This window comes from Jaculus jaculus, chromosome 17 (assembly GCF_020740685.1).
Source record: "Jaculus jaculus isolate mJacJac1 chromosome 17, mJacJac1.mat.Y.cur, whole genome shotgun sequence".
NCBI classification, from domain to species: Eukaryota; Metazoa; Chordata; class Mammalia; order Rodentia; family Dipodidae; genus Jaculus; species Jaculus jaculus.
Window position 1 is genome coordinate 6,262,648 of NC_059118.1, and position 15,004 is coordinate 6,277,651.

The 15,004-nt window shown below is 49.8% G+C and overlaps 1 protein-coding gene across 3 annotated transcripts in view; it reads right to left on the reverse strand.

Moving 5' to 3' along the window:
- Window positions 1-1,361: 1,361 nt before the first annotated feature.
- The window catches only part of Ctdspl (CTD small phosphatase like), a 157,755-nt gene continuing 144,112 nt past the window's right edge, over window positions 1,362-15,004 (reverse strand). For 2 of the 3 annotated variants that reach the window (XM_045136506.1, XM_045136509.1), the window contains 4 exons: window positions 14,773-14,865; window positions 9,857-10,042; window positions 4,677-4,798; window positions 1,362-3,653 (listed from right to left, as the gene is read on the reverse strand). In XM_045136506.1, the coding sequence (XP_044992441.1) occupies window positions 3,587-3,653; window positions 4,677-4,798; window positions 9,857-10,042; window positions 14,773-14,865 (468 nt within the window). In that variant the 3' untranslated portion in view covers window positions 1,362-3,586. The other variant, XM_045136508.1, reaches the window with a different exon arrangement.

Here is a 15,004-nt window from a genome sequence, read left to right on the forward strand (position 1 = left end):
GAACCCAGGCCAGCAGTCCTTGCAGAAATAGCCTTTAGCTACTGAGCCACCTTCCTAGGCCTCCACCTTTAAAAAATTATCTTCACCGGGCGTGGTGGCGCACGCCTTTAATCCCAGCACTCGGGAGGCAGAGGTAGGAGGATCGCCATGAGTTCAAGGCCCCCCTGAGACTACAGAGTTAATTCCAGGTCAGCCTGGACCAGAGTGAGACACTACCTCGAAAAACCAAAAAAAAAAAAAAAAATTATCTTCAAGTGTTTTTACTTGTCTGCGCATGTGTGTTTTTGGGTGTATGTCAGGGTCTCTTGCCACTGAAGACAAACATCAGATGTTTGTATAACTTTAGCAAATGGCTTTACATGAGTACTGGGCAGTTGAACCTGGGCCAGCAAGCTTTGCAAGCAAGCACCTTTAACCACTGAGCTATCTCCCCAGCCCCTCCACATTTATTTTTCGAGACAAGTTCTCTCACTAAACCTGGAGAGTGGCTGGGCAAGCCTCCAGGATCCTCCTGTCTCTGTCTCCCAGTGTTAAGATGACAGACATGTGCCACCGCGCTTGGCCTTTGACGTGGACGCTGGGGATCTGGACGTGGGTCCTTATGCTGAACCCTCACTACCACCGAACCATCTCCCCAGCTCCAAAGGTTGGGTTTTTACTGTTGTTCGAGGTAGGGTCTCACTCTAGCCTAGGCTGACCTGGAATTCACGATGTAGTCTCTCAGGGTGGTCTCGAACTCATGGCGATCGATCTTATCTCTGCCTCCTGAGCGCTGGGATTTAAAGGCATGCGCCACCATGCCCGGCTGGAATTTTTTTTTAAGCTTTTCTGGAGGTCAAGGCTTGTGGCACTTGTAGGTTCCTGCAGCCATTCCCACCCATACTGCTCTCCAGAAATGGGGACAGAGGGGCGTCCCAGCAGCTGACAGGAGGCCGTGGGGGAAGGGCAGGGGACCAGAGGCCCTGCCAGGGGCAAAGCGAAGCATCTTAACCACAAGAGGGCGCAGTTTCAGTGTTTTTTTTATTATTATTTTTGTTTTGGCAGGAAGGAAATCATTGATAGTGTTTGCCCCTGGACTCCTGCACATTCCACACATAGCATTTCCCAGGTTAGTGCTTCATGATCACATTCAGATTTCCAGCAGAAAACCCTGGCTCTTCAGTCACTAACACCTTCCCTGCCGGGGGCAGGGTCGGCAGTCTGTCTTCAGAGCAGCTCCTGGGAGACCCGAGGAAGAACAGAGCAATGGGATTTACAGGGCCGCAGGTCCAGAGGCAGCCAGACCGCGCACCTTTCTCAAACCCCGGCACAGAACCTTTAAAAGCACAGGCACAAATGTCACGAGTGTTTGACCACAGGGCTTGCGTGTTTCTGTATTTTATTAGAAATCCACCTTTAAAATACAGGGTGGTAAAAATGCCGCCAGGTTATAGATGTACAGAGCTCGTTTTTTTTTTTTCCCCTACCCAAAGGCTGCAACCATGGCAAGTTATTGTCACGTGGACACCCTCGTGCTTCCTCCCCCCGCCAGAGTCATCTAGCTTACTGACTTCGCACCACGTCAAAGGAGCGTCCCCACCGACTGCCATCCGTATGACAGGTGGTGTTTTATTTATTTACTGTTATTAGTATACAAATGCATTGTTTATACACAGCTAGTAGTGCGTGAAACCACAGACCCACACGAAGGATTTCGGGGCAAATGGAAGACTGCGCATTAACACACTCAGGAGTCGGGAGTTGCGCGGGCCCCCCCCAACTTGGGACTTGACAAGAGGTACCACAGCATCTTACGTACGGGCTGGCGTCCACAAACCCAAGTGATCCCGTCTCAGCTCTTAATGTAAAAAAACAAAAGCACTTGTCTAGAAATCCATTTTAACCTCCTACTGAGAGGACCATGTTAACTTGGGAGGTCAGATTTCTCTTTTGGCTAAAGAGTTTGATGTGTTTTGGTAACATGGGAAATATATGGCACAGAGAAGTAGCAAATAGGTTTCTTTAGGTTTTCAAGCCCATGATTTAATAAAAAGGTAACAATTAGAAACAATACCCGTATTTACCTTAAGAAAATAAACCCCAGACATTCATCTCATTTCTTGGCCTTATGTTAGAATGCTATTGCTTCATTTACATGTAGATGATTAAAAATATATAGAGATATAGATTTAATTTGGGATTATGTACATAAAGCAGAATTAAGGGCTAAAAGGAAAAGAAAATGGCATTTTTTTTTTTTTTTTTGGAGTGTGGTCAAATAAGGTGCCCAGATCCCAGAAGTCTCAGAGGCTTTCCCCAGTGCTGGGGACAGGTTCTGTCTGGTGGCAGTTGACCACCCTCGGGAACAGCTCTGCCCTCTGGAACCTACAGTTCCAGGACTATGAGGTGAAGGCCGGGTCCAGCCCAGAGCTGTGTGAAGAGGAGCTCTACTCCTAGGTTCACTTCCCCTGACACGTTCTGGAACTTCAATCCGTGCTCTGCCCACTTTTCTGAAGACAAAGGCCCTGTGATGCCAACACAGAAGGGAGTCCGGATGAAGGTGTAGGAGGCGCTCACCAGGGAGGACCTCGTTCTGTGTGTGGACGAGCAGGAGCGTGACAGACGCCGCGACATTCGAGACACTTAAGGCAGTGGGGTCATTTAACGACTGGTTTCCCAAATGAAGGTTTACGGCATGAGCACACCCACCGTGCCACTGTCATTGCCCACGGTCATGCCGAGCAAGGGGCTGCTCGTGTTTGAACTGGCATGGGGGTTACTGAGCTTGGAACGTTCAGAGTATTTCTCTTCCGAACGCCCAGCGGTCCATAGTCCAAAGCACTGCTTGGGAGAACACGACTGGTGGCAAGCTTCAGTATTTTGTGAATAAGAGCAAACCAAAAAAAAAAAAAAAAATTATTTTTAACCTTGATCCCCAATTTTGAGTCTTGTGAGGGCCAGCCGCTCCCACCAAAACTCAGCTGAGGCCCGTCCCACGTAAGGCAATGGTACCAACACGAAAGGGTTTTTCTCACTTCTTCCGGAGAGCAAACCTTCACAGACTGTCATGCTGTCAAGCAAGGAACATGGCACTGCATAAAAGACCCCAAACTGGGAAAGGCTGCAAGGAGACCCTGCTGGGCTCCCAGGAGGCGCTCTTCTCCCTGTTTTTTTTAATTTAATTTAATTTTATTTTTGAAGTGATGGGACTCACATCTAAGACAGGCTTCTCTGACCCCTGGCTCAAATAGCTGTGTTTCCAGGGAGGTGACCAAGAGGAAGACTTGGGTCACATCACCTTGGCGATGGGTCGAGACCACAGGCTCTCAAGCGAGAACCGTCAGCTTATCACAGGATCTGATGTTGACTGTGGTATAAAATGAATGCCACACCTGGGTGGTGCTCTGCCCTCCCCCCGCTTCTTTTATTTTTATTTTTGGCCTTGCAACCCTTCAGCATTCCTGACCCAGGCCAGGGAAGGGTGATGGTTGGTGCCGTGTGCAGTGCGGTGGGACACCTGTTTCTAACCCTGTCCCAAGTTTGCAGCTTAGCAACGAACGTATCTGAGCATAGGCACAGTGGCAAAGAACAGTGTCACAGCCGCTGGTCAATTCCATTTGGTGGCAGCGCGGTAGCAGCAGTGAAAATTCCCAAACAGCTCCACGTGTATCCAGCTTTTGGAAAGATTTAAAAAAAAAATCAATAAACAGGCCTTTTCTTTGTCTTTTTTTTTTTTTTTGTAGCCGAGGGTTTTCGGGTTCCTTGTTCTACCCAAACCAGTAACAATACATCATCATCAACAACAAAAAACAAACAAAAAAAACCCCACAGAGGAGTGACAGTCACGTGAAAGCCAAACTGATGGGATGTCACTTTTTCAACCTCAAGATGAACCTGTCATCATAATAAAAAGGAATCGATTATTTCATAAAGTATTGAGCCACGCGATGGCAGATACATTCTAAAGTGGGTCAGAAATAAATGGAGACAATGACACACACACACACACACACACACACACACACACACACACATCTCCTGTCACAGGGAGCCTGACCCTGTGTAGCATGTCACAGGTTGTCAAGACAATCATACCTGTTGGGAGACAGGCTCCTATGGCACGCTCCCCTCCCTGGCCAAACGCCACACCCCACCACACACACATACAAGCTACCAGGTTCTAGAAAATTGTCATGTTCGTCTTCTTAGAGTATCTAAGACAATAAAAGACTAAAAGATGTCTGGAAATATGCTGTGTAGAAAAATTAACTCTCAGCTTAAAATAACATTCAAAAAGGCACTTCATTCTGTAGGAAAGAGATTCTGAGTTGGGTCAGCTGCTCCAAACTGGGACAAAGGGCACAGGTTGTCCGCTTGGAGGGGGGAACAGTTGAAAGGGAGTCTGATAGATACCAAGCTTTTTTTTTTTTTTCCTTTTCTTTTTGGTATGTTTTAAGAAAAAGCAAATCCCAGTAAAATGCATGTCCCTTTAAGAAATCTGTTAAAAGAGTTCTTTTTAAAATAGTTTCTGTTCTTAAAAAACAAACAAAACGGGTAGGCATGGCCACATTCAAACCCTGTGGCTCCGCAGCATGGAGTCTCCGTGTGTTGCGCCCGGGAGCTGAGGCCTGGACTGTCCCCCGAGCCGACGGTTCCGGAGCGCACAGGTGGAGGGGGGCCCCCGAGGCTTGGGCTACCTGCTGCAGAGTCCATGCAACATGCTGTACACGTCGTCCTCCCGGCTCAGGCCCTCGAAGAAGGGGATGAGGTCCAGCAGCTCCGTGTCCGTCATGTCGTCGAACCAGGACTGCACAGGCACCTGGAAGACAGCGGCGGGACAGGCAGCGGAGCTGCTTCTCACATCGCCTCCCAAACCAGTGCTGGGGCTGGGGAGAGGGCTCGGGGGAAAGGGCACTTGTTTGCAAAGCCCAGCCTGCCAGCCTGGGTTTGATTCCCCAGCACCCACACTAAGCCAGGTGTGCAAAGTAACACATGTATCTGGATTTCGTACGTAGCCCCAAGAGGCCTTGGTGAGCCCATTCTCTCTCTCCCCTCCCTCTGTCAAATAAATAAATAAAATAAAATATCTAAAAAAAGACTAGGGCACAGGATAATTAGGAACTAGCAACTCCCTTCCAGCTTCCCAAAGCTCTTTTTGTGGCACAAATAGGCTCCTTGAGGCTAGAAGGATTGTTTTAGTGATTAAGGCACTCGCCTGCAAAGCCAAAGGACCCAGGTTCAATTCTCCAGGACCCACATAAAGCCAGATACACAAGGTGGCGCATGTGTCCGGAGTTTGTTTGCAGTGGCTGGAGGCTCTGGTGGGCCCGTTCTCTCTCTCTCTTTTTAAATGTGAAGCATGAAAGTTTAATTTTTCTTTTGTTACATCTCCAGCTATCTTCCAAAATCTCAACTACCTCTCTCTTTCATAAATAAATAAATATCCAAAAAAAAAAAAAGAAAAAAAAGAGAAAAGAAAAGAAAAAGAAAAAGCCTCCTTACATGTCCAAGCCCTTGAAACCAGAGGTTACCTGCTTGCCACCAATGCCACGGAACCCATGGGACACGACACTTCTACTTAGGCCTCTCTAGCTGTGCATGTGACAAAGAGAAGGAGAGAATGACCTCCTGTGCTTAGTGATGCCTTGGTAAAGTGCATTTGGAAGCCATGGGCAAAGAAAGGATTTTTTTTTTAGCTTTAGGTACAGTTAAGAGGGCAGAGTGGTAGCCAGTCTCCAAAGAAGAGATTTAAAAAGAAAAGGTGAGCTGGGCATGGTGGCCTGTGCTTTTAATCCCAGCACTCCTTAGGAGGTAGAGGTAGGAGGATCGCTGTGAATTTGAGGCCACTTCTAGACTACATAGTGAATCCAGGAATTCCAGGTTGGCCTGGGCTAGAGTGAGACCTTACCTCCAAAAACAAAACAAAAAATAAAGAAAGGTGAGGAAACCAAAAGTGCCATTTTAATTTTATTATTATTTATTATAATTATACTAGGGAGAGAGAGAGAGAGAGAGAGAGAGAGAGAGAGAGAGAATGGGAATGCTAGGGTCTCTAGTCACCGAAAACGAACTCCAGAAGCATATACCGCTTTGTGTGTCTGGCTTTATGTGGGTAATGGGGAACTGAACTCAGGTTGTTAGGCTTTGCAGGCCAAGTGCCTTAACCGCTGAGCAATCTATCTCTCCAGCCCTTGAGTTCATTCTTCTCGGACTTTGAATTGAACCTAAGGCCTCACGAATGCTACGCACATGCTCCTCTTCTACATAGGCCCTCTGCCCCAAGCCTGAAACACTTTGTACCAGAAGGTAAGGAAGCTATAAGATTATTGTTATTTGAGGGTTCTCCAGTGAAAATCTGACTAAACTTAACTAGAATTTAGCTATAATAATAATAGGAGTGGGGAGATGGCTCAGTGGGCAGGGGTGCTTGTCTTGTAAGCCTGAGGGCCTGAGGCCTGATTTGCTCTAAGTTCAAGTCCTCAGAGCTCATGTAGACAGTGTGCCTGTAACTCCAGTCCTGTGCAGAGGAGAACTGCTGGGGCCATGAAAACGTCAGCTTCAGGATCACAGAGAGACTCTGTCTCAAGGAAATATGACGAGGAGGGCAGCCCCTGGCATACTTGTCTGGCCTCCACACGTGTGTACATGATACATTTGTGCATACAATATGTGCGTGTGTGCGTGCGTGCGCGCGCACACACACACCCCAACTACACATGCACAAATAAAAAGAATGATAGACTAGACTGGAATATTGAAAACAGAAAACCCCTATGAGCTCATATACTATTAAAATTCATTGGCTACCTGTGAAGGGTGTGGGCACACCAACTCATTGGTCTGAGACTGTACAGTTAAATTCAAGAATTTAAAGAATTAAAGACAGAGCCAAGAGTTTTACCCCACTTTTGCCACCCAAACGTTCAAAACGTAGTTTAGGCAAAGTAAGCAGTCAGTCAGCGAGGCCAAGCAGTATTATTGTATTCTTTTTGGAAGCATTCTGGGGGCTGGGGAGATGTTGGAGTCAGGAAAGCACTTCGGTACAAGCATGAGGGGTGGAGTCTGGATGCCCAGCTGGCTGGCTATGGCTACCCGCCTGTGATCGCGAGCCCAGCCCTGGAGGGGTGGAGGTGGTCAGACCCCTAGGGCAGGCGACACTGTGGGCCCAATGGAGAGACCCTGCCTCAGTAAAACATAGAGAGCGCTTGAGGACAAGGTCAACCTCGGGCCTCCACATGTACCCGCACGCACACACGCATGCACACCACACCCTCAAGGAACTCTGGCCAACAAAGGCAGAAGGAATGGCGGGATTTAGAAATCATCATTCTGCAATTCCTAACGCAATACTGGATGCAGGCAGTGATCGGCACCTGCAATCGAGGGGAAAGGCTGCCGGGGAAATACATTGCGGACAGACCAGGCTAACAACGTCCTAACGCGATGGTCGGCTTTAAATCTTCAGAAGTGGGCCATCTGATGTTATATACCTCCTGATAGGATTCCCTAGAAAATACATTATATCATCTATTTTGTGTACTTGCTAAAACCAAACAAACAAAAGACCCACAAACAAGAACTGGAGTCGAATCAAATACACTAATGATTTCCTTAAAGGAGACAGGGTGTCTGGAAATATTAGACACTACCACAAGTGACGAGCACATTCAGAAAGCACAAAACTCATTATTGCATGTGTGTGTGCAGCTCTGCCTGTATGAAGAGGACAAGATAGCCTCGGGTGTCATTTCTCAGGCATTCTCTCTCTTTTTATTTTAATTTAAATTTTATTTTTAGGCAGGGTCTCACTCTAGCTCAGATTGACCTGGAACTCATTCTGTAGTCCAGGCTGGTCTTGAACTCACATCTACTACCTCAGCCTAGTGCTAGGATTACAGGTGAGAACCATTACACCTGGCTTATGCCTGGCATTTTTACATGGGTCACAGGACTTGAACTCAGGTCCTCATGCTTTCAAGGTAGGAATTTTACCAACTCAGCCATCTCTCTAGCCCTGGAATGTAGGACATATCTCTGACCTCAAACTGACAGGAACCCTCTAGAATGTAGGACATTTTTAAGACAAATAACCAAACCTTCAATAAGTAAACCGGGTAGAAGAAAAAAGGGGAGTAAAGAAGAAATGTTAAGATTACAAAAGAACTAAGAGATGGTGGTGGTTTGATTCAGGAGTCCCCCATAAACTTAGGTGTTTGGAATGCTAGGTTCCCAGCTGATGGAGATTTGGGAATTAAAGCCTGAAGGTGGTGTACTGTTGGGGGCGGACTTATGGGTGTTATAGCCAGTTTCCCCATGCCAGTGTTTGGCACATTCTCCTGCTCCTATATTCTACCTGATGTGGGCTGGGGGCAGGTGATGTCTACCCTCTGCTCATGCCATCGTTTTCCCCTGCCATCATGGAGCTTTCCCTCGAGCCTAGAAGCCAAAATAAACTTTTTTTTTTTTTTACTTTTTTTTGTTCAGTTTTATTTATTTATTTGAGAGTGACAGAGAGAGAGAGAGAGAGAGTAAGAGGCAGAGAAAGAGAGAGAAGCGTGCGCCAGGGCCTTCAGCCACTGCAAACGAACTCCAGATGTGTGCGCCCCCTTGTGCATCTGGCTAACGTGGGTCCTGGGGAATCCAGCCTCGAACCGGGGTTCTTAGGCTTCACAGGCAAGCGCTTAACCGCTAAGCCATCTCTCCAGCCCAATAAACCTCTTTTTTCCTACAAACTGCTCTTGGTCAGGTGATTTCTACCAGCATTGTGAACCTGACTTCAAGAGAGGCATATTAAGTGAAGAAACGCAAGAACCTTCTTCAGGGGCTGAAGAGATAACTCAGCGGTTAAGGTGCTTCCCTGCAAAGTCTAATGAGCTGGGCTCAGTGTCCCAAGACCCACATGAAGCCAGGTGCACAAAGTGGCGCATGCATCTGGAGTGTGTTTGCAGTGGCTAGAGGCCCTGGCCTGCCTAGTCTGTGCCGGTCTGTCTCTGCTTGCAAATAAGTAAATAAAAATTTAAAAAGGACGTCCTTTGGATCTTGATTCAAACGATTCTCCATTTGCAGAGGTCAAGAACAATATGGACACAGTGTGGAAAGTACATACATACTCCAGAGAGTTTTATGTAGGAAATATTAACATTGTGGGCTTCTCAGCCATCACTCTGAGGTGGTAAGAGCTGACAGTTTTAAAAATTTAAATTTTATTTGAGAGAGAGAGGGAGAAAGGGAGAGAGAGAGAGAGAGAGAATGGGGTGCCAGGGCCTCCAGCTGCTGCAAATGAACTCCAGAAGCGTGTGCCAAGTTGTGCATCTGGCTTACATGGGTCCTGGGAAATCGAACCTGGGTCCTTTGGCTTTGCAGGCTAATGCCTTAACTACTAAGCCACCTCTCCAGCTCAGAGCAGACAGTTTTATCTGAGCCACTCCTGAAGTGTCTTATTCATCTTTGTTGAAGAAGTACTTCTTTTGAAGGGGTCACCCAGGCCTCCTGAGGCTACAGGGGTCAGAGATTTGGGCAGCACCATGCCCCAAGAGGTTAAGGAAACACAGAACCCTGTCTTTTGCAATACTCAAATGCTGAGGGGGTGGTGGTGGGGAAGCACTGTTCTAAGTGATTTTCATCTCCCCACCACACCTAATCTAAAGACCTTAAGAGTGTGACATTCCTGCCATTCCCACTTGACAGATGACAGATAAGGCCATCAAGGCTCAGGGAGGACAAATAGCAAAATCAAGCCTGCTGTCGCTGAGCTGGGATTCCACCAAGGAACGTACCCGTACCGTACCCGAGGCCTTCTCATGCGGGTGTTCAGAGGCGCAATGTGCAAGGCAAGGAGCTCACGGGGAGCCTGCCACCCCCTTCTCTGGGTACTTACTGCATTCTCTGGATGGAAGATGTAGGAGGCGGGAGAATTGTCAACAATGATCACTTTGCTCAGCTCCCGCCCCAGGCGACTCAGGTCCTTCACGTAGTTGCCCCGATGGAAAACACAGGATTCTCTGAAGAGCCTGGCCCGGAACACACCCCAGCGGTCAAGGAGGTCAGCCACAGGGTCTGCATACTGGAATGAAGGTGTCACCATGAAGGCTGGCCACTGGGGAGAGCCAGAGACCCTGACCTACTACAGCGAGATCTGGAAGGTTTTTTTTCCCCCCCTTTGGGCTTTTTGAGATAGGGTCTAGTTGGTTAATCTAGAACTTGCTATGTAGCCCAGGCCAGCCTTGAACTTACAGCAGTTTTACTGCCTCAGCTTCCTAAGTGCTGAAAATATATATGTGAGCCATCATGCCTGACACAAATTGCCTTAGAAATAAGAACAAGGTTTGGGGAGATGGCTTAGTGGGTAAAGTGCTTGCTGTACAGGTATGAGGACCCAAGTTCAAATCCCCAGTATCTGTGTAAAAGTGCTGGATGTGGTGGTACATGCCTGTGCTAGGGAGGTAGAGACAAGAAGACCCCTAAGGTTTGTTGGCGGCTAGTCTAGCCAACTTGGTGAGCCCTAGGTTTAGCGTAAGACTGTCTTAAAAACTAAGATGGATGGGTAAATGGCTTAGCAGTCCAAGGTACCTACTTCCTTGCTTGCAAAGCCTGCAGGCTTGGGTTCGATTCCCCAGTACCCATGTAAAGCCAGATGCACAAAGTGGCGCATGTGTCTGAAGCATGTCTGGATCCTCAAGAGGCCTTGGCATGCCCATTCTCTTTCTCAATGATTCTTTCCCTCCCTCTCTCTCTCTCTCTCTTGGTTTTCCGAGGCAGGGTCTCACTCTGGCCCAGGCTGAACTGGAATGCACTAGGCAGTCTCAGGGTGGCCTTGAATTCATGGCGATCCTCCTACCTCTGCCTCCTGAGTGCTGGGATTAAAGCCATGCGCCACCACGCCTGGCCCTCTCCCTCACTTAAATAAATACATATATGTTTTAAAAAATAAGGTGAGGAGCAACTGAGGAAGGCACCTGACATTGACCTCTACACATATGCACATGTATGTGCACCTGCACACACATATGAACACACACACATGGATATAAAAAAGAAAGAATTGAAATGGCTGGAGGTGTTTTAGGATCCTGGTTATTTTCCACTCGATGTATGTAAAAAAGCACTGGATTCTTCCATTTCCCTCCCATGTAATCCATCAGAAGTTCCTGTCAGTTTTACCTCCAAAAATATCTTGACTCCACCTGCTTCTCTCTAGTCCTGTGAAACCTCCGTGGACGGGGCCTCCGGGCTCTGATCTGAGAGGCTTTTACTTCCCAATGGACCTCTCTCACAGCCCATTCACCCCAAAGCTGTCGGAGTGGCCGTGGGGAAGCCTACAGCCCATCGTATCACCCTCCTGCTTAAAACCCCGCACTGCTTCCCCATTGCACTTGGAGTGAGGTCGACTTTCTCACTCCTGGTAGCCTCACATGAGGCCCGGCCTCAGGGCCAGGACCACGGTGAGGGAACAGCTGGCAACTCCGCCAGGGAGGTAGCGGGCACCCCGAGGCTAGGGCAGGAAGGTCGCTGCATCTGGGCTCCTGTGGAAGTCCTTTCCCCCTTCCAAGGACATCCTGAGGGAGGCGGAGTCCAGGAGCAGCAGGGGGAGAGCCCGGGGCACCCATCTGTCCGATGGGGGCAGCCAGGGGCCACGCGGGTGGGCTGCCTACGGGGCGATGGCTTGGATAAGAAAAGATGGTTCGTTTTCTCCTGTTCCCTGGCACTGGTGGTAGGGACCGCCATCTTTCAGGGAAGTGTCTTGAGTGTGAGGGCGCTGGACTCGAAAGGTGAGGGAGAGGAGCGAAACCACCCGAGGCCTGTCTTGTTCTCAGCGCTGCGTGCCCCATGCATGATGCTGAGCAGATAGATACGAGCTGGGGGCGGGGGGGTGGTGGGGTGGGTGAGTGACGCGGTGGGCGACAAAGCAGTGGAGACCGAAGGACTCTGGGGGGCAGTGAGGGTTCCTGCAGGCCCGGGTGCTGGGCAGCTGGATCCCGCAGTTCCGCTGCCGTTGGAGTGAGTGCGAACTGAGAGTCCAGAGGCAGGAGCGGGAGCCGCGACTGACCATCCACCACCAGCACCACCGGTCCAGCAGGGTGCAGCGGGTTACGAGGCTCCGCGGGGGCTTGGGCTTGGTTCGGCCCTGCCAGGTACAAGTGGCAGCGGGAGAAGAGCTGGAGAGACAGACGGCAGGTGGGAGCGGTCCAAGAAGAGAAACCCAAACAAGGACGCTTAAGTGAACACCGGGGAGGGCGCCCAGGAGCGTTTTCAATCCTGCCAAGGCAAAAGCAACCCTGGGCCCTGTGCACAGTCTCCCTGCTCGTCATTTCTCCGGTCAGGACTTGGGTTTCCTCGGCGACCCCGGCGCACAGCACCGGCAGGGAAGAGCCACGGAAGCTGTGCATACAATGAGTCTTGGCAGCACTCATGCGGAAGATCGCCCGCTGGGGAAATCGACGTCTTCTTTGAGGGCATGTAGGCAAGAGCAAGGCTCGGCTTCGAGGTCCCTCCCCAGCAGCTCATTCTCCGAGGCCCGCTTAGGAGGCTGGTGGAGGTGCTGGGGAGGTGGCTGTTTCCTCAGTCAGCACCGAGAAGGACCCAGCCCAGGAATGCCCCGGCCCACAGAGAGAGCCTGTCCGGAACCCGGAGTCAAAAGCTCCAATGTGCAGAGGAATGTGGGCGTCAGGGTGCCCAGGTGCCCAGGCAGGCCATGCAGGAGGAAGCTGCTCTGCACACAGGTAGAAGGCTCAGCTGAACCCTGCTGCGACCCATCCTTGCAGACACTCAGTAACCGAGGAGCCAAAGAAGACACTGGGGTGCCAACAGGTGGATGCACTGGTCTTGTGAGAGCCGGAGTTTGGCAGACAGTCACGGCACCAGGAACGGGGATGTTAAGCCCTACTGGAGGGTCTGCAACTTGCTAGTTCCTTTCAAAGTGGGTAAGAGTGGGCGTGGGCACATGTTTGGGTCGCAGGTCACTGAGAAATCAAACTGGAACCCAGCGGGAAACCTCCCAGGTGACTCTGTCAGGATCCTGGAGCTAGGCAGCTTCTCGTAGGAGTAAAGTCACCAATGGTCTTAACCAGCAGGGGATCCTGAAAGTTCTACAGAAGACCAGCCAGGCCGAATGTACCAACTGGTGCCATGGTAGCGCATCTCTTTGGGGAAAACCAACTGTTCTGTTCAACTTGAGGCCCACTCCATAGGAGGGAATTCAAGCCCAAGGACCCAGGTTCGTCTTCTGTGTAGGCCAGATGCACACGGAGCCACGTGTGTGTGGAGTTCATCTGCAGTGGCTAGCGGCCCTGGCGTGCCCATTCCCTGCCCCGTTCTCGGCCTCTTTCTCTCTCTCAAATAAATAAATAAAAGCAATTTAAAAAAAAAAAAAGCCTATGAATGGGGAGGTCATAAGCCCTAGTGGGGAAACTACTACTGTTGCTTGGCCAAATGAACGTAGTAGCAATACCCATCAAACTGCCCTAAAAATTCTGATTTTTTGTGCCCATATGTTAACGCTGCTCTCATTTTTGAAGAGAAGCTTCTCTTTTCAGAGGGTGGTAACCACTGGGGTGACTCAAAAAGTCATCAAAGTGTTGAGAAGACGTGACAGTGGAGTGTTCATCATGACCCCACAGTGAATACCAACAACTTCCACGGAGGAGGGCCTCAGTGGGACGGAGGCAGGAGAAAAGGGGTGTAAGAGTAAAACCCAATGGGACAATCGCCAGAATACAGCATGTACATACTGTACAGTTTATCAGAAGAAAAATAATGGCCGGGTGTGGTGGCGTGCACCTTTAATTGCAGCACTCGGAAGGCAGAGGTAGGAGGGTCGCCATGAGTTCGAGGCCATTCTGAGACTACACAATGAATTCCAGGTCAGCCTGGGCTAGAGTGAGACCCTACCTCAAACAACAACAACAAAATATTATAAAAATGATGACATCAAAATAGCAGAGACACTAGTTAGGAAGAAGGGATTCAGTGGAGGGCGGGGGGAACTCAAGAGAAGGAAACAGAGGGTGGTGGAGGGGGTTGTGATTCTGGTATCTTGTCTATAGGCATGGAGGTTGTCAATTTTTTTTTTTTAAAGAGTGGGATTGGACAAAGAAACAGCTGTATTTATCCAGAAGTGTGAGACCAAAACCTGTCTGAGTGACTGTCTCACCACTAACGTTTGTGACTGTGCACCATGAACCTCAGGAGGGCTTTGCTCCATGATGATTTCCGGTGCAATCCACGCGAACATGCCAAGTGCTCAGGAAGCACTCGCCAAGCACATGTCCGGTGCTGCGCCAGGCAGGTGTATAGTCACCACCCAGCAGACAGGCGGTCTCACCATTTCTCAGGCCAGCCAGAAGCCCCTCTCATTAGCCCGTGACCATAGGTGACCCTTTATGCCCATCTCTCACTTGCTCCTCCCCCAAACCAAGGACACTGACGCCGCTGGCATCTTGTTGCCAGTCAGCAGACAAGGGGTGCTCCAATATGCCAGCGGCGGGTAGCCATCCTTCGGTAGTCACACGGGGCAGGTTTGTGATCTCATCTGCGGAGAACCAGTTTCAGGCGGCTGTGTACAGCAACTTCACAGAGCACTTGCTCGAAGCGCTCCCTTGTCGCCATGGTAACCGGAAGCCTCTCAGCCCGGCAGTGTGCACATGGCCTGTATCCATCCCATCTGGGGTGGGAACCTGTCACCGTAAAAATAGCTTTTCCCCCTATTGGAACAAAGGGCTCTTGCTACATGGATGGCAGGTGGAGAGGCCGAGGTGCCCAGCTAGGAGGACTGTGTAAGCAGGCAGAAGCACGCACCTTGGCCAAGCTGGCAGTAAACAGCACGCACTCGAAGAGCTGCCCCATCCTCTGGAGAAACTCGTCCACGTGTGGTCGCTTCAGCACGTACACCTGCAACGGCAGCAAACAGCACGCTGCTCAGTCACGGCAGTGGCCAGAGATGCCCGGGCCCGGATGCCCACTGGGGAGAACTGTCAGAAAGAAAACCCTTCCTGCCGGGCGTGGTGGTGCGCGCCTTTAATCTCGTCAC